The 24,561-nt window shown below is 44.8% G+C and overlaps 1 protein-coding gene across 2 annotated transcripts in view; it reads right to left on the reverse strand.

Annotated features, from left to right (window-relative positions):
- The window catches only part of COL6A3 (collagen type VI alpha 3 chain), a 91,151-nt gene that overhangs the window by 59,910 nt on the left and 6,680 nt on the right, over nt 1–24,561 (reverse strand). The window contains exons 3-6 of one of the 2 annotated variants that reach the window (XM_019957961.2): nt 13,362–13,479; nt 11,346–11,963; nt 5,824–6,426; nt 1,250–1,834 (exon numbers count right to left, since the gene is read on the reverse strand). In XM_019957961.2, the coding sequence (XP_019813520.2) occupies nt 1,250–1,834; nt 5,824–6,426; nt 11,346–11,963; nt 13,362–13,449 (1,894 nt within the window). In that variant the 5' untranslated portion in view covers nt 13,450–13,479. The remainder of the gene's footprint in view (nt 1–1,249; nt 1,835–5,823; nt 6,427–11,345; nt 11,964–13,361; nt 13,480–24,561) is intronic. The other variant, XM_070786939.1, reaches the window with a different exon arrangement.

Consider the following 24,561-nt stretch of genomic DNA (forward strand, 5'->3'; position numbering starts at 1 on the left):
TCCTGACACTGGAGTGGGTAGCCTTTCCCTTCTCTGGGGGATCTTCCCAACCCAGGGATGAAACCTAGGTCTTCCACATTGCAGGCGGATTCTTTACCAACTGAGCTATCAGGGAGGCCTGAAGAATCAAAAGTATTTCTCAAATCAGAGTGTTTTCCCCAACACAAGCCACTGGAAAAAAAAAAATTATTTCCCATCTCTTCCCTGATGTTTCACTAAAATTGGAACCTAACAACTACTTTCAGCCTATTTGTTGCATCAAATTGAACTTCAGCTATGAAAGTGTAGATTAGAAGTTTTAAGGAAATGAGAGAGAGAGAGGGAGGGAGGCTTTTGGAAGACCAGAGTGCTTGATGAGTGAGCATGCGTTCATGCACCGTGGGTCATGCATCGAACATTCTTCCAGTGGTAAAGGTTGTGAGCCGGGGAAGCTTGTTTCCGTGATATCCATCTTCATTAAGGACGGTGAATTGCACTCATTCAATTTGTAAGCTCATAGATCACTATTGTGTCTTTAAAAATAACTGTTCACTGATAACCATAATAAAGGAGGGGTTTGGAGAACCACTTGCTTTTTATCTGCATACTCATCCCCTTACTGTGCTTCCCCATTGAAGGAATTCCTTCAAGAGAGGAAAGGGTGAATGCTCTACAACTGGTCAGCTTCAGACCATTTACAAGTGGACCATCTGCTTGGGAAGGGAGGAGCCAGGCTACAGCTTGGTGGTTGGGAGACGGGGGGCTGGACCAGAGTCACCAGTGCAGACAGAACACTGGGACCTCATGAGGGGTCAGGACTGAGAAGTGAGCGCCTCGGCCAAAAGCTTTGGCCAAAGACAGATAGCCCCTGGTCCTACAGTTTAAGTGACACGTTCTTACTTTATGACAGTTTATGACACACAGTTGTAGCACAGGGCATTTTAAGTCCTGTCTTTGTCAAGTCAGGGTATGATGAAACTCAAAGTAGATCTAGTTGGTGACTTCAGTTTCCATCATTTAAGAGTCTGATCTTAGTCTAACACAAAATAAATTTGCTTATTCCCCAAAGGCTCTGCCTGGAGACAGCCCTATCACGCGCCTGACTCCCCACCCCCACCCCTTGCAGACCACCCTATCACGTGTGTGTCTCCGCCCTATCACGTGCCTGTCTCCACCCTATCACGTGTCTGACTCCCCACCCCCACCCTACAGACCGCCGTATCACATGTGTGTCTCCCCGGATCGCGTGTCTGGTTCCCCAGCCTCGTACCTTCAGTGGTTCCAGTGAGGGTCCTGAGAGGCCCGAGCAAGCCGGGCAGCACGCCCTGCAAAGGGGCGGGTCGGAACTCGGTGGCAGTGAACACCAGGGAGGAATCGAAAGCGATCTCTTCCAGTTCAGCCTGGTCAGCCACCTTGTTCCCGACGGCGAAGGCCAGGATGCCGCTCCTCTTCAGCTCCTGGGCGGGCTGGCTGACCGCATCTAGGGACTTACCGCCTGTAACCAGCACCAGAAGCTTAGGGACCCCCTCGGCAGCCCGGTAGCCGGCCGCCTCCGTGAACAGGTTGTTCCGAACAAAATCCAGAGCGGAGCCCGTGTACAAGGCTGAGCCATCCAAAGCCTTCATTTTCCGCACGGCGTTTATGACCTCCCTCTTGCTGGGGTAGGTATTGAAATAAAACTCTGGCCTCACTGTGTCTGCATACTGAGCCACTGCCACCTGGATAAGATCCTGTCTGATCTCCAGCCTCTGGATGACCTTGGCAATGAAGTCGCGGATTGCATTGAAGTTGGTCAGTCCCAGTTTGGAAGAGCCATCCACCAGGAAAACTATGTCCCTCTTGTTGACTTCAATGACTGTAGGTAGCAACGTGACAAGGTAAGTGGAATGGCCTGGCCCATCACGTTCAATATGACCCTCTACATAGCTAATTCCACCCAAGGGGAGCTCCAGTTGTTCTTGCCAATGTCAAGTCCGTGGGAGCCCCTGAGGGATTTATCCTAACTCACACATGAGTAACAGCCGTGTCCTTCCCAACTGCTGGCAGGTGGGGTTCCCCAACCCCCCTACCTTCTCTTAGTATGCTTTACAAAACAATCGTTCAAAAATCAGTGTAGTTTTATTCACCACGTATTTAGTATGTTGTCACTAAAAAAGGCAGAAAGCTCTTTTCTGCCAGAAATCCATTGCTGGGGCTTTAGAGGCGAGGATGAAGCCATGGCTCAAATAATTAAAGAAGTGATCCTTTTCTGCTCAGAGGGCCTTGTGTTTCACAACCTTGACTTCATAAACACCTATCATCAAGTACAAAACTCGAAGAGCACCAACACCCTAGTCCCTTCTTTTCTCTGGTCTGTGCCTTGATGTTTGCAGTCAAGGAGAAAAACACTAATTATTCAGCATCATAATCAATGTCAAAAGGAAATAAGTGTCAAAACTAGCAAGTGGCCCAGAAGTATTTTTATTTAAGAGACCTGTGTTGTGAAGTTCCCACATTACGTGTTAAGGTTAGGATAACTCAAAGACAAATCACAAAGCAAAAATGCTTCAACAAGATCACTGCCTCAAAGTGACTATGAACTTGTGTCCACCTGTTGTATCAGCTCTCAGGCAACTTGCCTGAATCTCGGGAACCAAGGCTCGTATCAGACCTCAGCACCTGATCCAGAAACCGGAGCAGGCTTCTGAGACTTGTAAGATGGTAAATGGTGCCCGCAGAGGCAGGTGTGTCTGCAGCTTCCTGGATGATTATCTGAACGTGAGGAGGCCTCCTTGCTCCATGCAGTCAGGTGGATGGTGTGTAACATCCTAGTTTACTTAACGTTTGACTGCATTGCCATTATCGGTCCAGAGTCTCTTCTTTAAAAGAAACATGTAAAGTACCATATACACAAAGCACTGAGGGATAGGCACGTGAGGACCACCGCTTTGGCATTAAGTTGTGGTGTCAGCAGTGTATCCCGAGTCCTCCAACTCTCCGTGGAGGCTGCAGACACGTGAAGCCACATCCCCTGCCTCCTTCCTCTCCCTGTCTCCACAGGTACATAAAAGCCACATTTCAGCTGTGCAGGTAACCATGTGTGTGCCTGTAGACACACGCAGACATTAAGCACACCTGAACACACGCACTGTCACACATGCCCCGTCTATACTGTAGGTGCAGGTGCTGAAACCATAAATGCAGAGCTTCCTGTCCTCACTGAGATGTATGAACATGTGAACAGATGCAGAGAAAGGCAGATGCCTTCATCTGCCAGTCACCGGGCTGACTATATCCCATCTCCTCCCCTCCCCCCTGCTCCAGGAAGGGACTTCCTCTTTCTGCTGTGAGAGTCAGGGCCCCAGCAGCTCTGTCTCTCCTCTTTCACAAGGTTCTGCTGGGGCTTGTGCACAACCCCCTTGTCGAGGTGACCCTGAAGGTCCTGTAGCCAGTCGGCTGTAGCCCTCAGCTCCCTGTTGACTGACATCCAGCAGGACGTCAAGTCCCCTTCTGCCCTCACAAGCCAGGACTGGAAGTGGTCATCTCTCTCTTGCTCCTAAGCAACGTCGCCTCAAATGTCCAGTCCCTGCAGCCCTTCCTTGCTGCTGTCTTCCTCTGCAACCACCTAGGGTGACTCAAGGCTACTCTTGGGCAACTCTTTGCAGTGACTCAGGGACCCCAACCTCCAATAAAGCAGATGCTCCTGTACCCTGAGCTTCACTGAGAAAACAGAAGCCCCTGGAAGACTCAGCCAAGCTGGTGATGCTCACCCCCTAAACCAAACGTTTCTCCAGGCGCCCAGGCATCAGGGAACTCCAGCCCACCTCCTCTCCACAGTTCTGGGTGGGGCCAGGCTCCCTCTCACTGCAGGACCGACCACCTCCCCTAGCACCTTATTCCCTCTGCTTCTTTTCTGCTCTGTCCTGCAGTTTCTCTGATCAGTCTTCCCTGGGCACTCTCCTACAGCTCTCTCCCTCCTTCTTTCCAAGACAGCCCCCTTTAATGTCCTCCTCTGGCATACTCTGGGAGTAGTTTTTTCATCTTTTGTGATCTGTCTCCCCATTTCACTGTAATGAACCAGCGGCCACATCAGTCTGGTCCACCAGCACTGGGGTCTCCAACGCTTGGCATGGTGTCTGGCACATACCTGATCGCCAAGAATATTTGTAGAATGTTTACAAATGAATTGCAGAGACTAAAGATGTTCTTGTAAGTGTGGAGTGAGAGTTAGCTAAGGAAAGCTGGGATGAGGGCCTGGATTGCCATGGATAAGAACGAACCTGAAACTTCTCCTGGAAGTGGTCATCTCTCTCTTGCTCCTAAGCAAAGTCGCCTTGAATGTCCAGTCCCCGCAGCCCTTCCTTGCTGCTGTCTTCCTCTGCAACCATCTAGGGTGACTCAAGGCTACTCTTGGGCAACTTTGGGCAAACTTTCATCCTTTGTCATCAGTTCAAAAAACTGGAACCCAGAGAGGCTGTGTGGCCTGCCCAGGATCACGCGGCTGGGTAACGTAAGACCCAGTACCAAAGGTCCAGTCTGCTGCAGTGGCACTTCCTGAGCATTTACAAAACCTATGGAAGTTGTTCATTTGTTTCCAAAAGCATGCCAGCCGAGGGAAAACCCTTAACATACTGTATTTCAGTCAGACAGGTGTCTGGAAATATCAAGAGAATTTTCAGGATGTAATTTTGCACCAAATCTTAATTTACCCCACCCAACAATATGCCTAATACCACTGGCAATACAGTCTCTGAGACAGGTGAGGTTACCAGTGGAGGGAGCTGGTGCACCTGAGTCCGTCAGACTTTTACCTGCCACTGCATCAAGAGCCACTGGGTTCTTACTTAAATTTTGAAATATACCTCCCCCCTCCCACATTTGTGAAATGTATTTTGTTACGTGACTCCAATCGGACATTTTTGCCAAAGGCCCGCCATCTCAGTGTAGAATCTCTCCATCAACAGAATTCCTCTTCAGTTCAACAAGAGGAGGGGAAAAAAAGTTCCATAAAGACCCCCAAGTGAGAACTTTGTTATTTCTTACTTCCAGAAGTGCCACTGCTGCTACCCGTCACTAAAGTGACTCTGGGGAGACAGTTCTCAGAAGACAGCACAGTCTAACAGTCTGACTTTCAGCGCTCAACCCTGTTATCCTGCAGTAACTTTCTCATAATCGCAATGATCCACTGAGATCCATTTTTCAGACGAGTGCAATAGAGGAGATCACTCCTGCGTGTGTGTGCTCAGTCGCGCAGTCATATTTGACACTTTGCAACCTCATGAACTGTAGCCCACCGGGCTCCTCTGTCCATGGAATTCTCCATGGAATTCTTGTTTCATTTAAATAAACAAGACTACTGGAGAGGGTTGTCATTTCCTCCTCCCAGGGATCTTTCCCACCCAGGGATTGAACCTGTCTTTCCCCTGTCTCCTGCACTGGACAGATGGATTCTTTACCACTGAGCCACCTGGGAAGCTCTTGATAAGTAGATGGTATAACGATGTCACCACGGGGTCGCAAAGAGTTGGACACAACTGAGCGACTGAAATGAATGAATGAATGAATGATGGTGTTGAATAACCTCAAAGTAACAGGTTTGTTGAATTAGCCATGAAAGCACACTTTCTTGACAACTCGTCTTCCACCAAGAGCTTTCCATGCACTCACAGATCTTTGGGGGTTTTCTGGAACACGGCAACCATCCCAGACACCACATCCAAGAGCTAGCTCATCTAGGAAGGACTGGACCATAGGTACTTACAGGTTCTCCCGAGGTGAATCATTCTGCAAGGCACCAGCCTGACTCCTACAGAACCACACACAGAACACCCACTACCACACAGATGGTGAGAAAAGCATACGTACCTTGGGTGACAATGGTTGGCGGTTGCAAGACAATGTGCCTTTGGGCCACGCCAACAATGTACGGCAGTAATTGTTCCTGGACGTCCCCAAGGCTACGGAATTCCGGGACAGTAAACACCAGGTTGTCATTGGTAGCTATGTGCTGAAGCTCTGCCTTGGAGGCGGCCTGGGCTCCGAGGCCAAACGAGAAAACGCTAGCCTGCTTCAGTGCTACGACCCCGTCTCGGATCTCATCACTAGAAGGCCCAGCACTTATGAGGACCAGCACCTGGGGAACCCCTTCCTCTGCTCGGCTGCCCCCCGCCCGGGTGAAGTGATTCTCCACCACAAAATCCAGGGCAAGGCCAACATTGGCCAGCTCTCCACCAATGAACCCCAGGGCCTTCACTGCATCCAGAACCTGAGCCTTGGTGGAGTAGCTGTTCAAGGAGAACATGGTTCTGGGCTCATCGCTATACTGCACCACCCCCACTCGGATCTGCTGAGTTCCAATTGACAGTCTCTCAAGGAGATTTACAAGGAAGTCGAGAATGACTGCGAAATTGACACTTCCGGTGTTGTTTGATCCATCAATAAGGAAAATAATGTCAGCAGAGTCTTGTGCTTTAAAAGAGAGAAATGCAAAAAATGTGAAAGCATTAGAACAAGTGATCACATGCATCGTTCGGTATTCTGACATGTTTCTTGAGAAACCAATAAGAAACACGAAATATGGACAAACAAACACATGTTGATTAAAGAACGTGAAATTCTCTTTTAGTTCTGCATTCTGAATGGATAAGAGGCAGCTTCTTAACAGAAATGATGGTGTTCAGTAGGGGCATTTATTTAATAGCAAAGTTTCCTCTGCACCATCTTTGTAGTTAAATTTCAAAAGATCATGTTTACTTTTCTGGGAGAAGTCTTGGGTATATTCTGAAATTTTCTACTGAATTTGGAGGGAACCATAGATGCACAGAACTGTGTCTTACCTGACCTACAGGAGAAAATAAAGGACTACACTAACAAAGGTCGAAAGATGATTTTGAATTTCAGGACATTTCTGTTATAATCCTCAAATGATCACAAGAATTTTCTTTGTCCAAATAAATCCACAGCAGAAAACAGAATCTCAGATTTAGGCTTCGGTGACTCATTGTCCCAGTATGTTAAATACTTGATTCCTCGAGCAACCATTGTTTATGCTTTGCTTTTCTTTAGAAACCAAAATGGCTATGAACCTTCCACTTTGGAAATATGAAAAGAACGACATCCCCAGTTTTTATTGAAAAATATTCGATACGTTTGGGTTAATTTTTTTCTCAAATAATGTTTTCATTGTGTAAAACTCAAATGCAGACCTGGGGTTGGGATGAATGTTTTCTTCATTGATTTTTGCCTTTGCCTCTATATTCAATCACAAAATGCAGAACAATGTTAAGCAGAGTGATATGAAACCAGTCATGACATAATTATCCAACCTTATTTTTATGACATCCTAGACCTAGCATAGACCAAGTGCCTGACAGGACCATGCGTATCTAGGCAACCCAGAGTTAGAATTAGCTCTGGGCTTGGACAAATGGACATAAAAAGGCTGACCAAGACCTCTTTTCTCCTCACGATGGCAAACATGAAACGTCCATTCTGTGACTGAGAATGGGGGTTTCACAGAAGCACTGAGCAAGGAATTGCAATCAATAAACTACCAACCTGGGTGGAATATTTCAAAGCCTCAGCTGGAACGTTTAAATCAGCCTGATTTAAACCATAGGAAAAGCAAAATTATTGTAGCAAGTGTTTTTTTAATAACTTAAGTGTGTGTTAGGAATAGGCAGAGATTTTATGTAAGCATAGACAGTATTTATAGTTTGGATTTTAAGAAGCTATATTTGGAGTATAATTGTATTATATGTAAACTCATTCATTCTGATATTTGTAATGACTGAACATTTTATATGTAAAATTAATTCTTCCTGGTACTAGCAAAATTCCTTTTATTTCCAAATGGAAACAAAATGCAACTCTTGTCTCATGAGATGTTCTTGTCCAAGCTTTCTGCTTGGGTAAACTGAACCAGGAATGGCTGGAATTAGGATTACTGGAATGAGAACTGGTCTTTTTCTCTGCTTACAGGCATAAAACCCCTAACAACAATTTTGCAGAGGAATTCCTTGCATAGGGAAAGATACTAGTGTGGAAATATCTTGTAAGATCGTATAAGATACTAACTTAGCCTTTGCTAAGAATTCCAGAGCATTTTACTCTTTGGTGGAACCACAAGGTTCCCGAGGGACCTTTGGGAGGATGTGGCTCCAGCAGTGTGAATTACACTGCAGACTATAGTGATGGCTCACTTTGTCCCAGGAGTTCCAGCCTCCACAAACCATACCACAAAATTCCTCAACACTGCCCGGACCTAAGCCAATAACCCTGAGGGACAAAGGAAGATTTACCCCTTAATTACCAAAGCAAGACCTTTTCAGGAAGGACTAACTCTGAGCCTAAGATCAGTAGAAGAAAAATGACCCCTAAATTGCAGGATGACTCATTCCTTATTAATACTTCCTTTTTGATTGCAGTTCACAGTAGAATAAATAAGATAAACAAACACTGAGGGAAAACCCTTGAGCATTGTCTTCTAAAAAGCTGAACAGCAGCAGGTCATAGAAAAATGTTGGATAATTTGTCATCACTGAAAAAACAACGTTGTTCTCTTACGCACGTGATGGGACACACACAGGGCATGCTGTTATCCAGGAGAGCCGAAGCCTCAGACAGACACGCGTTCACGGGTTCTTGTGTACAGCAGGGCACACCAGGGACCAATGTTAACTCTAAGAGGAGTCAGATCTCTCTAACACTTAACATATGAAACTGTCTGGTTTCCTGCTTTTAAGGCTCATGTATTAGTATCACACCCTCAGTGGCATTTTCTATGGAAAAGTTTCGAAACATCCATGGAAAAATTGAAGGTGCTTTCAACATTGTTGGAAACACTTTTCCTGAGCACACGGGTGTGGACACAATGCCTTCTTTAGCTAGTGGGATGCTCCTTTTTTCAAGAAAAAATATAAAAGATCATATTTGTATTTCCTATGCAAACACAAAATCGCAGATAGGTTTTGCTAGTTTTCTAAATCTCTGTTTTGTAAAGAAAAGAAAATTCGTCCTCACTGAATGTAGGTCACCTTTTTAGCTTTTGTTATAGTATAAGCTTTTATATCTTTGTCCATTTATAGAAGAGATTTTTAAAAGCACAACTTTCAGGGCTTGCTTGAGTAGAGTTCATTAAGAACAGTGATGATCATATGTATGTTGGTGGGGGAAAGTTACCTAGTGAATAGAAAATGGAAAGGAATGGCCCTAACGTATTAGCTATCTCCCTAATGGCTTCCTGACTACCTTTTCCAAAAACGTTAAGAAAGGAATTTTTTTTTCTGCTGTGGAACACGCAGTGGAACATGATACAAGAGAAATTGCAGAGTGAAGTTAATTAGAAAGACAATATAAATGGATTAATATTCCACCCTGGAGCTGCTAGTGGCTTGGGCACTAGAAGACAGAGATGCTTTCTTGGCATAAAAACAAAGGTTTTGTCATCTGTGTGGAAAGAGACTATGTTGATATCAAGGCTTATTTTGCATTAATGTGGTAATCTAATTGTTTATCCATTTATATAATGGTTAAACATAAAGGCAAACTCATCCATCCATTATCCTGAATTGGCCAAAACATCAATAAAGAGAAGATGTTCCATTTCGCTCCTAATCCTCTTCATTGATTTTGACATGGATGAGTTGAATTCAGAAATGCAATGATTAGTGAATTACTGATGCTGAGGACATTGTAGCGAATGCAGAAGGTCATTAGACTTGCCATCTTGTAATCTCCTTGTAACCTGCAGTGTTTGGTTTGGGGTGCTCGCGGAGTCCCACCTCCTTTCCCTATAATCTGGCAGAATTGACACGAGTGTCACGACGCAGAGGTGAGACACATCATTTGAAGTAGGGAATGATCTTCAGGTTTAATGCAAATTATCCAGACTGTCCCTCACTCCTGTCTTAGAAGTAGACCCACTGGTAGCGCCATGAGTCCTTCCACCCCTGTCAAAGCTGACATCACAGGTAACCCCTGGGGAAACCATCTTATGCACAACTTCTGGGACAAAATTAGCTCAGCTTACTCCACACTCCCAAACACCACTGTGTCTCCCGCTTTGTCATCTCTTATTGAAATGACTGATGCCAGCTCAAGCTGAGCTCTCCCAGCTTCTTCCCTTTCCACTTCAATATCTTAGCTACACAACCCCTTTCTTCTCCTTTCCCTTCATCCTGGGGGATGCACATCTCTCCTTCTGGAGCTCATCTCAGTTAAGGGGCCCTTGGTTGCAGCCTAACTTTCTGCCCATTCTCCTAGAATTCCCTCCACCCTGCCTGTTGCTGATGAGGAAACCTAGCCCTGGGTATTGGTCAAAATTGCAGTGTTGCAACATGTGTGAAATTTACGTGGAATTCCTTCCCTATGAGTCACTGGCAAGAAAGCTAATGCAGGTGACTGGTTAAGTAACTTGCCAGACAGTTAGTTCTCTGCATGTCACTGGACATGAACACACATCCAAAGTCCTTGCATCATCAGGACACTGACAAGAACCACTGGAATCAGAAGCATCTCTGTGGGTACAACGATGGTGTCAGTGAGGAGGAGAAGTGAGAAAACCCCATCCAGAGCCAACACATAAGTGACTTCAGCTCCTGGACTCAATTCCTACAAAATAGATTGGGACCGGATCATCTCTAAGGCTTCCAAGAGCCGACTCACTGGAAAAGACCCTGATGCTGGGAAAGATTGAGGGCAGGAGGCAAAGGGGACAACAGAGGATGAGATGGTTGGATGGCATCACCGACTCAATGGACATGAATTTGAGCAAACACCAGGAGATAATGAAGGACAGGAAAGCCTGGCATGCTGCAGTCCTCGGGGTCGCAGAGAGTCAGACACAACTGAGCAACTAAACAACAAATCTCTAAGGCTTCTCACGATTCTGAGTCCATCAAGTCTTTGAAATAAATTCTGTAGCGTCAAAGAGAGGAGCTCTGTGTGTTGCTTCACTGGACCCAGAAGTGGATGCCCGCTTCCCCTCTCCCTTGAGCTGTTTCAGACCCTGAGCTTTCTTTAAAGGAAATGGACTCTTTCCCAGGAACAAATGGAGGGACTTTTGTCAAAGTCCTGCCCAGCCACGCTGAGGCTTTTTGTCCAAGAAGCACTGCCTGTGGGGTCATAATATCAGGATGTGTATTTTTTGGAGTTGGAATATTAATTGTTTCAAAGGCAAAACTCATCTTGGAGGGAGTAAATGCTCTATTTTGGAAGGGGACGACAGAGAATACTCAAACCTTTGTTTTTAGGCCTGTGAACAGGCATCTCTTCCCTAATCCACCCCACCGCCTTTTAGCAAGAGGATTGCCTTAATGCCAGCGGTTGCCAAGCTTATCTCCAGAAGAAGAGCGAGGCAGGCAGCAGGTTGGTGGCGTTGCCATTACCTGTGATGTCTCTGGGGATCTCTGTGCCTCCAGCCCTTTCTGGAGCCATGGATGAACGCACACAGGCCACTAAGTTTCCTACTATGTCATGAAGTGAGGTATAATTCTCTAGGTTGAAAACATGCATATTGAGCGGTTCACTTGCTATTTCTTTTAAGGCTGCTTCATCTGCATCCTCAACTCCAATTGCAAACACGTTAACATCAGCAGACTTAAGTTCCGCTGAGGGCAGAGCAAGGCCGTCCTCCGAGTGTCCATGGGTTAACACTACGATAACCTGAGGGACTCCGTCACTGGCCCGGCTTCCGGCAGCCTCAGTGAGGTGGTTCTGCATTACGTATGCTAATCCTTTTCCAGTCTGATTGCTGCCCCCAATATAAGACATGTTGGAAACATGGGAGAGGACTTCTTGTTTAGAACGATACGTATTGAACAGGAACTCGGTATGTGGGTTGCCGTTGAACTGGACCAGAGCAAAACGGAAATCATTGTCTCCCACTGCTAAAGATTCTATAACATCATATAGAAACTCTCGAACAAGTTGGAAATGTTCCTTGCCAATGCTCCAAGAGGAATCCACTAGAAATATTATATCGGCAGCGGCACCATTTTTGACATCTTTAAAAGAAGACATTGGTTTAGATGTTTCTCCTGTTCAAGAAATGACCTCCCATCAGTGCAAAGCCTTCCTCAGCTCACTCAGTTTCTACGGTGCTGTGACTGAATAATTTACGCCTCACGTGTGAGGCAGGTGGGGACACTGACTTACCTGAGACACAGGGACCTGGACACATGGACTCAGCAGCTGCTGGTGCCGTCACTGGCCCAAGTTCCATATACGATGACTGCCACACATGAACCAGTGTGGGGACAAACATTCCCTGGGGTGTCCTTTACCTCTAGATGATTCTTTGTGGCAGTTTGAACCCCAAGACCCACCTGATCAGACAGGAAGGATATCCTACTCCAGATAACCAAACATCACCTTAGAAGTTCATTCTTCAGTCTGGGGCCTTGGCAAAATGGAATACTGAAACATACTACTTTTTACCTGAACTAGTCTCCCATGCTTTGGGTAATTTGCAAGAAAAGTAAATGTCATGAATACATCTTAAGTGAAGAAGTCTTGTTTCAGAGCCATCTAAGCCCTCTGAGATGTTGAACAGTATTCACCCCTTTCAAAGATGAATCCAGGTCTCTCAAAAGTAGGAGCAGGAGGCTCCAGGTTCCAGGCTGTGAGTGGCTAGGGAGTGCCCTCCTGTCCTGGGCCAGGCTGGCTAGGCATGGCAGACTCCTGGACTCTACTTACCTGGGGCTGACCTGATGCCCCAACCCATGTTCCCCTGGCATTGGGGGTGGTCCTCACCTCCCTGCTAAGAACTACCAGATCTGGAGGAAGAACCCCATCAAGACAAGGAGAGGGACCCAAGTCAAACCTTCCAAGCTTATAATAAATACACCATTCCTCATTTTTCCAAAACTCTGCAAGTTCTTAATAAGATTAGGTAGGATCTATTTTTACACAGTTTCAGGAAACTGATTTTTTAAAGATTTTATGATTCTAAATAAAAAATGTTTTTCTGTGTCCAGAATGAGAGAGACAGACTAGTATTTATCTTCATATTTTTTTTCAGAGAATTTAATTTTCACTCTAATCACTGTCTTCTCCAGGATTTATGTGCTGGGACACTAACCAGTGCCAGAAATGTGGAAAAGCTCTTCCGATGGTAAAATATTTTCAATACAAACTTCCTGCTCACACCCAATGTAAAAACAAACCACTTGCAACCCACCGCCAAGACAGCAAACCCAAGTTTCAGTTAAAAAAAGTCTCTCTCTCACACTTGGATAAAGAGGAGATGAGAAAGTCTGTAAAATAAATGAACACCCTGTAATCAATGGCTTGGCTCTGTCTTCAAGCCTATCTAAGCTGTCTCTCCAGCTCACGATGTCTGAGATCTAAAACAGAGAACACTGTCCCTCTTAATAAAATGAAGAGGTGATTCTGGATCTTACCTGGCTGTTGTTGACCACGAGTAAAGGAGAAGCCTGAGAAAAAGAGGCAAAGAATGGCCACTAAGGGCAAATGCCGATGCTTCCTCATTTTGATTGTGTCTAAGCGCCACGTGAGAACCTACGAGAGAAAGCGGGAGATGAGAGCCATCAGGTTTTGACTGTCCAGTTACTGACGAGTGAATCAAGGATTTATCCCTTGGATGGAAAATAGTTTCAGCTAAACAGAGACACGGAGTCTCTGAATCTAGTGACTGTAGGACTTTGGCCATAGCTAAAAAACTCTGCAGTTCAACCTTTTTTCTCTCAAGTTAAGGCAGGTAACCATAGCATCTCATGAAGCATGTGGCAGAATGACAAAGGGTGCGGAGGAAGGGCACCCAGAGGCACAAAGGGGAGGTCGGTGATGCCCAGCCTGTCAGTCACATCTACAGGAATCCCACCGGGAAGCTCCACTTCATGGAGAGAATGGGCTTTGTTCGAATCCCACTGTGCGCAAAAACACAACCACAGCAGCTGGGACCGTTTCGAATCTTGCCTTTATTCTCCGTTACTATTTACCACTTTTCCTCCAATAAAAACCTGCTGTGTGCCCAGTTCTAGTCGCAGAGTGGAGCATGTCCAGAGATACTGAATTAGCAAGACTGAAGCCGATCCTGAGGGCTGACAGCCTTGTAGCGTAGTCTTCCTGCAAACTTGCCATCCAGCCAGCCAGGCTCATGTCTGGATGGGCCCAGTAGCCTGTGACACCCTCCCTTTTCCCTTCAAGCAAACACCACCTTCTTCCCACCCCACACCTGACTGCACCCCCACCCACAAGACACCTTCAAGTCAGCTTCATCACCCTCCAGTCTCCAGTGAGCTCAGCTTGAGGGGCTAAGCTTTTCCTTACAGCCCTCCAAAGAACAGGCCTAGGTCTTCTCCACTTAGGTGCCCTTGCAAGACGTCACCTCTTTTCTCTTCCCCTTGATCCAAGGCTCTGGTTTCCCCTGACTCTTTCTTAGGTCATGGATATCTGACCTGTGCAGTCTCACAGGAACCCATGCTTGGTGTAATGGTTTGGTGTTGCTTAAAAGTCTTAATAACTTCAGGGCAAAGACCCTTCATGTTCACTTTGCACCAAGCCCACAGATTCCGAAGCTGGTTCTTGCTGCATCTGTGCATGTGAGTCAATGACTCTTCTTACCCCTACCCAGTCTTGTCAGGGGTTCCCTGGTCAGAGGCTTGGGTAGTGGCATTAGAGCAGAGGGGTGTGCCAATCAAAATTATTGGTTATGTTTTTTTTTCATTCTTCCAAGTAGATATGTTCAAACTGCAAACAAATACCAACCAAACCAAAACTCTTATAAAGGAGTTGGGGATGGACAGGTGCACATGGCTATGCTCAAAATGAACAACCAACAGGGACCCACTGCACAGCACAGAGAACCCTGCCCAAGGCCACGAAGCAGCCTGGAGGGGAGAGGAGGAGCCTGGGACAGTGTCTTCAACACATGATGCTGGGAAAACTGTACATCCACATGCAACAACAACAAACAAGGAAGCTGGATCCTTACTTCACACCACTTACAAAGAACTAACTCAAAGTGGACTAAAAATCTAAATGTAAGACCTGAGACTATTAAACTTTTAGAAGAAAATATAGGAGAAAAATCTTCATACAATTGAATTTGGTAATGATTTTCTCCATATGATACCACAAGCACAGACAGCAAGAGAAAGGACGGACAAATGGTTCTATATTGTTGTTTAGTCACCAAATCATGACTGGCTCTTTGCAGCCCCTGGACTGTAGCCCACCAGGCTCCTCTGCCCATGGGATTTCCCAGGCAAGAGTACTGGGAACAAGGGTTGCCATTTCCTTCTCCAGGGGACCTTCCTGACGCAGGGATCAAACCCACATCTCCTACACTGCAGGTGATTCTTAACCACTGAGCCACCAGGAAAGCCCAAATGAGAGAAGACCAAATGGTACTATATCAAACTTTAAAACTTTTACACAGCAAAGGAAACAATCAACAGAGTGAATAGGCAACCTACAGAATGGGAGAAGATGTTTGCAAACCATATAACTGATAAGGGGTTCACATCAAGAATACATAAAGAGCACCCACAACTTTATAATGATAACAACAAACTCTGATTTAAAAATAAAGGACTTGAATAGACATTTCTCCAAAGAAGACATACAAATGGCCAATGAGAATGTGAAAAAATACTCAGCATCAGAGAAATGAAAATCAAAACCACAGTGAGATATTATCTCACACCCATTGCAGTGGCCACTATAAAAAGGATAGTAAACAAGTGTTGATGAGAATGTAGAAGTACTGGAACTCTTAGGCACCGTCAGTGTGAATGCAAAATGTTGCAGCCACTACAGAAAATTATATGGAGGTTCCTCAAAAAGTTAAAAGTACAGTTACCATATAACCCGTAACTCCTACTTCTGTACCCAGAATATGTATCCAAAATAACTGAAAATAAGATTTTGAAGAGATATGTTCACACCCAAGTTTAACGCAGCGTTATTTACAATAGCCAGCAGATGGAAACAGCTATGTGTGCATACTCAGTCATATTTGACTCTTTGAGATCCCCTGGTCTGTAGCCCGCCAGGCTCCTTTGTCCACAGAATTTCCCAGGCAAGAATACTGGAAATGGGTTGTCATTTCCTCCTCCAGGGGATATTCCCAACCCAGGAATCGAACCTATATCTCTTGCATCTCCTGCACTGGCAGGTGGACTCTTTACCACTGTGCCACCTAGTCACAGGGTAGAAATAGAATAAAAGAAACGCCCATCAGTAAATGGATGAATAGAGAAATGTGGCATGTATATATAAAGAAATAGTATTCAGCCTTAGATAAAAGGAAGAAGCTTTGTCACACGCTACAACGTGAGTGAACTTTGAGGACATGATGCCAAAAACGAGTCAATCACCAATAGATTCCACTGACGTGCAGTATCTGAAATAATCAAGAAATGAGAAACAGATGGAATGGTGGTTACTAGAGGGTGGGAGAGGGGAATGGGGAATTATTGTCCAATGGGTAAAGAGTGTCAGTTTGGCAAGATGAAAAAGTTCTGGAGATCAGTTGTAAACAAGATACATATAGATAACACGAATGTACTGTTCACTTAAAAAGAATTAAGATTGCAAAATTCACACCATGAATGTTTTACTACAATTCCTAAAAAAAAAACAGAAGTTACCTGTGGTTTTAAAAACTATGGGTAATTCTGTACACCTAACAGAGTTTTGCCAAGAGAACGCACTGGTCATAGCAAACACCCTCTTCCAACAACACAAGAGAAGACTCTACACATGGACATCACCAGATGGCCAATACTGAAATCAGGCTGATTATATTCTTTGCAGGCGAAGATGGAGAAGCTCTATACAGTCAGCAAAAACAAGACCGGGAGCTGAATATGGCTCAGATCATGAACTCCTTAATGCCAAATTCAGACTTAAATTGAAGAAAGTAGGGAAAACCACTAGACCATTCAGGTATGACCTAAATCAAATCTCTTACAATTATACAGTGGAAGTGACAAACAGATGCAAGGGATTAGATCTGATAGACAGAGTGCTTGAGAACTATGGACGGAGGTTTGTGACACTACAGGAGGCGGTGATCAAGACCATCCCCAAGAAAAGAAATGCAAAAAGGCAAAATGGTTGGTTGTCTGAGGAGGCCTTACAAATAGCTTGAGAAAAGAAGAGAAGCTAAAGGCAAAAGAGAAAAGGAAAGATATACCCATTTGAATGCAGATTTCCAAAGAATAGCAAGGAGAGATAAGAAAGCCTTCCTCAGTGATCAGTGCAAAGAAACAGAGGAAAACAACAGAATGGGAAAGACTAGAGATCTCTTCAAGAAAATTAGAGATACCAAGGGACATTTCATGCAAAGATGGGCTCAATAAAGGGCAGAAATGGTATGGACCTAACAGAAGCAGAAGATATTAAGAAGAAGTGGCAAGAATATATAGAAGAACTATACAAAAAAGATCTTCATGACCCAGATAATCACCATGGTGTGATCACTCACCTAGAGCCAGACATCCTGGAGTGTGAAGTCAAGTGGGCCTTAGGAAGCATCACTGCAAACAAAGTTAGTGGAGGTGATGGAATGCCAGGTGAACTATTTCAAATCCTAAAAGAGGATGCTGTGAAAGTGCTGCCCTCAATATGACAGCAAATTTGGAAAAACTCAGCAGTGGCCACAGGACTGGAAAAGGTCAGTTTTCATTCCAGTCCCAAAAAAAGGCAATGCCAAAGAATGCTCAAACTGCCACACAATTGCACTCATCCCACACACTAGCAAAGTAATGCTCAAAATTCTCCAAGACAGGCTTCAACAGTAAGTGAACCATGAACTTCCAGATGTTCAAGCTGGATTTAGAAAAGGCAGAGGAACCAGAGATCAAGTTGCCAACATCTGTTGGATCATCGAAAAAGCAAGAGAGTTCCAGAAAAATATCTGCTTTATTAACTACGCCAAAGCCTTTGTGTGGATCACAACAAACTTTGGAAAATTCTTAAAGAGGTGGGAATACCAGACTACCTTACCTGTCTCCTGAGAAATCTGTATGCAGGTCAAAAAGCAACAGAACTGGACGTGAAACAACAGACTGGAAAAGGAGTACATCAAGCCTGTATATTGTCACCCTGCTTATTTAACTTATATGCAAAATACATCATGCAAAATGCTGGGCTGGAATAAACACAAGCTGGAATCAAGATTGCAGGGACAAATATCCTCAGATATGCAGATGACACCACCCTTATGGCAGGAAGTGAATAAGAACTAAAGAAAGAGCCTCTTCATGAAAGTGAAAGAGGAGAGGGAAAAAGCTGGCTTAAAACTCAACATTCAGAAAACTAAGATCATGGTATCTGGTCCCATCATTTCATGGCAAATAGATGGGGAAATAATGGAAGCAGTGAGAGACTTTATTTTGGGGGGACTCCAAAATCACTGCAGATGGTGACTTCAGCCATGAAATTAAAAGACACTTGCTCCTTGGAAGAAAAGCTATGACCAACTTAGACAACATATTAAAAAGCAGAGACATTACTTTGCCAACAAAGGTCTGTCTAGTCAAAGCTATGGTTTTTCCAGTAGTTGTGTATGGATGTGAGAGTTGGACCATAAAGAAGGCTGAGTGCCGAAGAATTGATGCTTTTGGGCTGTGGTGTTGGAGAAGACTCTTGATAGTCCCTTGGACTGCAAGGAGATCCAACCAGTCCATTCTTAAGGAGATCAGTTCTGAATATTCACTGGAAGGACTGATGCTGAACCTGAGACTCCAGTACTTTGGCCACCTAATGCAAAGAACCAACTCATTTGAAAAGACCCTGATGCTAGAAAAGACTGAAGGTGGGAGGAGAAGGGGACAACAGAAGATGAGATGGTTGGATGGCATCACCAACTCAATGGACATGAGTTTGAGTATGCTCCGGGAGTTGGTGATGGACAGGGAAGCCTGGCGTGCTGCAGACCATGGGGTCACAAAGAGTCAGACAGGACTGAGGACTGAACAGAACTGTACACCTACAATGTAGCCACCAATTTAACAGGAATGGTGAAAATGTGGCATCTCCTTTTTGGGATGTGATGGTCTTTACGATGGGCTTCCCTGGTGGTTCAGTGAAGACTGCACTGCCAGTGCAGGAGGCGCGAGTGCGATCCGTGGATGGGAGGGTCCCCTGGAGAAGGAAATGGCAACTCATTCCAGTGTTCTTCCCTGGGAAATCCCATGGACAGAGGAATCTGGTGGGCTGCAGTCCACGGGATCACAAGAGTCAGACACAACTTAGCGACCAAACCACCACCACCAATCTTTAAGAGCTAAGTTTTCTCTAAAATAAGAAAACAATACGACTACACATCTTTTCAAAGCATATGTATGTGCCCCTATAATTAAATAACATAACATTTCCTTGGCACTAGAAAACAATTGGAAAGGAAGAAGAAACGAAGTGTTTGCCAGCAAAACGTTAAGTCTGGGGGAAGAGGACTTGAATCTCAGGAAAGTGAAAAAGAATCTGATATAAACACTGAGACCTGGAACAAAAGTTATTTCTGTCCCAACTGTTAATAGTGTCATCAGAGCTATGAAATCCACTCCACTTAAGGCCTAAGCGTTTGCACCTGCTTGATCTTCCTACCTTGACTTTCCTCTTGCCATGGACATGCCGTGGACTGGGTGATGCCATTGGTGGTTGTCCATTGTATACATAATTCAGGAATCCCATTGTCCCTCACTGCTGATGAAGACAATGTTAAGGACGGTCTCAGGTTCTCATGTTTGCATTCTAGAGCAATGGAACTAATGACAGCAGAGGAAGGTCTTCTGGCTAGAGACGTGGCCTTGGCAGGGTACTGGTGTCTAGATGGGCCTCGTAGCAAGACAGCACAGAGGGCCAAGGAGAGCAGAGCCCCTTGCTGGGGCTGTCACTCAAGGTTGTGGATGCAGCGGGCTCAGCCTCGTGGTTTTCCTGAGGTCAGGCCCAGAGGGAGGAGCGGGGCCAGCTGTGAGGAATAGCAAGAGCCGAGTGAGGGCCCCAGGCCAGTGCAGCCTGCCAAACTGGTGGGACGGAAAAAGACAAAACCGTAAACAAGAGAATGGATTCCAAGTCCTGCAGTTGCTTTGGATGTCCCAGGGAAGTTGACCAAAAATATCACCTGTGATAAGACACACTTACCCTGTGATTCACATTCTAGGAGCTTGAAGACACAAAACCTCCCGTCAATACAACTGTTTTTTGGAAATGTGTTAACAGTGAGAAGAAAAAGTTGTTCTGAAGATGATCAGAAGGCCAGCCATCAAGAGCACATATTTCTTTCCACAGTGAAGTGACACCCAGTGGGGATAATGGTAACATTCCAGAAATACGGCCCAGTCTTCTTGGTTTCAAATAGTTGACACGTGTTAGACAGGGATCTGTGTGATATAAGAAGGGATTTCCCCAGCATCCGGAGCTTTTGTTCCACAGGGTCCCCAAGTCGTAATCAAGTCCTGCTCAGTGCTCAGGGCAATCGCCACAGGCGGCGTAGAAACCCGCGCACGGCTGGTCGCTCTGCTTTCTTCACTATGGATGGCCCACCAAGCCGCTGTCCCAGCACTGCCCCAGGGCCCTCAACCCTGGGAATCTTCCAGACCTTTCCATCTGGCCATACCTTTCTTTCTTTAGAGCAATGTAAAAGTACGCGGTACATCTGCTATTCCTGATTCTTTCCATTAAAATTGAACATTGGGTTTATTTATCAGCAACAGTCATCCTACTAGAAAACTATTTTATGGGAAACTTGTGCACCTACATTATTTACATTTTACTGGATTCTTTCTAGAAATATAGCCTGTGCTTTCGAAGACAACTTGTAATATTCTAATAGGTCAAGAATCTTTTTTTTTTAATATGGATCCACAGATTTCAAAGGACTTGTGAACCTCCCGCAAATGTGTACCACATCATACCTGTGTCTGGGGGGGTCTCGGGGGGCACGGTCCGTGCTCACCTGTGATTCTCTGTGTATGTGGGGGTCTCGGGGGGCAGGGTCCGTGCTCACCTGTGATTCTCTGTGTATGTGGGGGTCTCGGGGGGCAGGGTCCATGCTCACCTGTGATTCTAGCCACATCTCTTCTAATGCCCCCTGAAGTTTAAGCACCACTGCTTCAAGAAAAAGATCTGATGCAACTCTTCTGGGAGGTCCAGTTCAAGATGCAGGATTTTAAGTAGTATTTTTGTTTTGGAATGAGGGCATGAAAATAGTATAGGACCTCATTGCAAAGCACTGGACAGTGTAATCCATGAAGAAAAAATAAGATATGAGACAAGACCTGTTCAGCCACTGCTGGGTGTGGGATGGGGCCAGCTTCAGGCGTCTCTGCAGACAGTCTTGACAGAGAGCATGGGTGAACTGGGTGTTGAGTGGTTTTTGCTGGTTTTGCTTGTTCTTACCATCCCTACTTATATCTTGGGCTTCCCTTGTGGCTCAGCTGGTAAAGAATCTGTCTGCAATACAGGAGACCCGGGTTTGATCTGTGGGTTGGGAAGGTCCCCTGGAGAAGGGAAAGGCCACCCACTCTGGTATTCTGGCCTGGAGAATTCCATGGACCTATATCTTACAGCAGGATCAGATCTAACTTCGTGGAACCCATGTATTCTGCCATATCTTAAACAATGGTGGGGTCTCTGTGGACAAATTCTAAAATAATTGTCCAGTCTGATTTGTTGTTGTTGTTTAGTTGCTAAGTCCTGTGCAACTCTGAGACCCCTTGGACTATATGTAGCCTGCCAGGCTCCTCTGTCCCTGGGATTATCCCAGCAAGAATACTGGAGTGGGTTGCCATTTTCTTCCCCAGGGAATCTTCCCAGGGATTGAATTCACATCTCCTGCACTGGCAGGCAGATTATTACCTCTGAGCCACCAGGGAATCTTCTGAGGCATTAATTAGCACTTACTTTATTCTCTAGGGAAAATGAGCTTTAAATTGATTGAAAAATATATGTAAAGATTTTTATCTCGGAGATCTTAATCTCTAGTCGAGGAGACTTCTAAATGAAGTGCTTCTCATTGGGACATAAAGAAATGAAAAATACGTACAGTGTGGTTGAGTTGCCTTCCCTAAAATCTACCCAGATGTTGAAGAAAGGGAAAGAGAGGGGAAGACACGTAGGGGAGGAGAGGAGAGGGCAGGGGGGAGATGCTCTTCCAGCCCTGACAGCAAAAGACAGAAGATATGTCTGCCGGATGGTAAGGACTCCAGGCTCCATGGATGATTAATGAGCTCACATGTTGGGCTGAGCTGAATTCCCAGGTGGGAAGAATGCCTTCAGCTCCCCCACATTCATCCTGCTGCAGTGCTTAGGAGCCAGTCATGTGGCTCAAGCATGCCCAGCCCAGCTGTTGAATATTTGTTCATGTTTTTGTTTGCAGTTAAATCTCTCCTATTGTTTATCATGTCTTGGCATCCCACTTTTTAAAACTGAAGTTCTTGGCAACCCATCTTGGAGACTTTTTTTTCATTTAGATTATTAAAAGATGTCAAACATCATCTCCCCAAATGATCACCCAGCTTGCCCATTTTAATAAGGAGGAACAAGGCAGCCACTCCCTGCCCTTCATTGTCCTTCTTTTACCCTCCCTCCCATGCCCAAGAAACAGAGGCAGGAGGGCACAAGTCATATTTGCTAAGCCCTTGTCTCAGAGGTGGGATCCCATGCCCTCCTCCCACAGTCCAATGGCCGTGTTTTCCTTCATTTTATAGCTGGGAAACTGAACCCAGGTGAGACTAAGTGTTTTGTCCATTGCCACTTAAAAACAAGATTGAACCAGAATCCTAAGGAAGGTTTGCGTTTCCAAAGCCCAAAGGCAGGAAATGCCAAGAGGCTGTGCCAGACTTGGCCCCAATCTCAAGGAAACTCACCATGTCTTTTCTTTGGCAGGGGTGGGAACAGACCTAATTTCTTTGGTGGTGACAAACCACAGATTCTGTATCAACAGAATTCATTTGTCTGCTGCTGTTCTCTCAAATATGAAAAAGTCAGAATTGGCTGCCTGAGACCCTTGGGTTGGATGGGGTGTTATGCAGCTTTGTGCCATAGATTCTATGTCCTAAAGGCAATAGATCCAATCATAGGACTTCATTCAATTTTCTCTTTCTATTGAGCATTAGTAAGTCTTTTTTTTTTTTTTTAACTGGTCTCATTCTACAAAGAATTTGAGATGCCTTTTTCCTTTTCATAGCTGTCCACTTGAAACTTATAAAGACACCTCTCATTATGAAGATTACCCTCCGTGGCCCTTCAACTCAAAATTGCATTCAGAGTCCAATGACATTCCCAAGCTGTTTTGCAATTTCATGAAATTAATTTTCATTAAGTCTACTCAAAAGCTTTTTCATTTTCCATGTCTGGAAATCTTTTTTAAGAAAGAGACACACACATGCACACAAGGAAATCATTTTCCAACAAAGACTTAAATGTATCCAGAGCTCCCAATTTGAAGTCATTTATTTAGTCTTCTCCAAGCACTGCTTTTTAAAACCAGGCTGGGCCTCCTATCAAGTTCTAGCACTCTGTTAACTCCTGACTGTCCCATTTTACGTGGGAGCTGCAGGAATAGTGGAAGACCACAGCCAGAGAGCCCTGCCATCTGCTGTGAGATGAAAAGCCACATTTCTCTAAACCCCAGGGGTCTCCAGCTTGTAGCACCCTAGTTCTCTCTCTTTCTTGTCCTTCTTCTCTTTCTTCTTCTCTTTATTCTCTGAATCTTGGGGAAAATTCTGGTCCCAGAGAGGAAGCTAAAAGAGATTTATTAGATCCTCCAGTTAGGGAGGGAGGACATGGGAATTTAACATATTATTGCTACTGAAAGAGCTTTGGGGGAAACTTCAAAAGCAAGCAATTTGGAACAACTGTAAGAAGACCCCCTCCAAAGAAATGCATCAAAAGCTTCTTTTGTACCATTTATTTTACAATTTGAATCTCACATTTCCATTCCATGAAACTGTGCTACAGAAGAAAATCTTAGCCACGCATACACATCTGTAAGCAATCATCTCCTTGACCCAGGCTCTGAAGGTGTGTCCTGTGATAGCAAAACTTAACTCTTCTAATCTTGAGTGTCAGCCTGGGCTCCTTGTCAGACACTGAGTATCAGATTCAAGACCTCTGGATCTCCCTGGTAATGTCATGTAAAACAATGTCTGTTCACGTCTTAGCCACTGTAAACAGTGCTGCTATGAACACTGGGGTACGTGTATCTTTTCAATTTAGAGTTTTTGTCTTTTCCAGATATACACCAGGAATGGAATTGCTGGATCATATGGTAGACCTATTCTTAACTTTTTAAGGAAACTCCATGCTGTTCTCCATAGTGGCCAAACCAATTTATATTCCCAACAGTGTAGGAGGCTCCCCCTTTCTCCACATCCTCTCCAGCGTTTATTATCTGTAGACTTTTATCTGTCCATTGACAGATAAATGGATAAAGATGTGGTATATATGCCCAATGGAATATTACTCAGTCATAAAAAAGAATGAAATCATGTCATCTGCAGCAACATGAATGGACCTGAAGATTATCATATTAAGTGAAGTAAGTCAGGCAGAGAAGGACGAATAACATATGATATCACTTATATGTGGAATCTTAAAAAATGATACAAATGAACTTATTTACAAAAC

The sequence above is a fragment of the Bos indicus genome, chromosome 3, assembly GCF_029378745.1.
Source record: "Bos indicus isolate NIAB-ARS_2022 breed Sahiwal x Tharparkar chromosome 3, NIAB-ARS_B.indTharparkar_mat_pri_1.0, whole genome shotgun sequence".
In the NCBI taxonomy this organism is placed as follows: Eukaryota; Metazoa; Chordata; class Mammalia; order Artiodactyla; family Bovidae; genus Bos; species Bos indicus.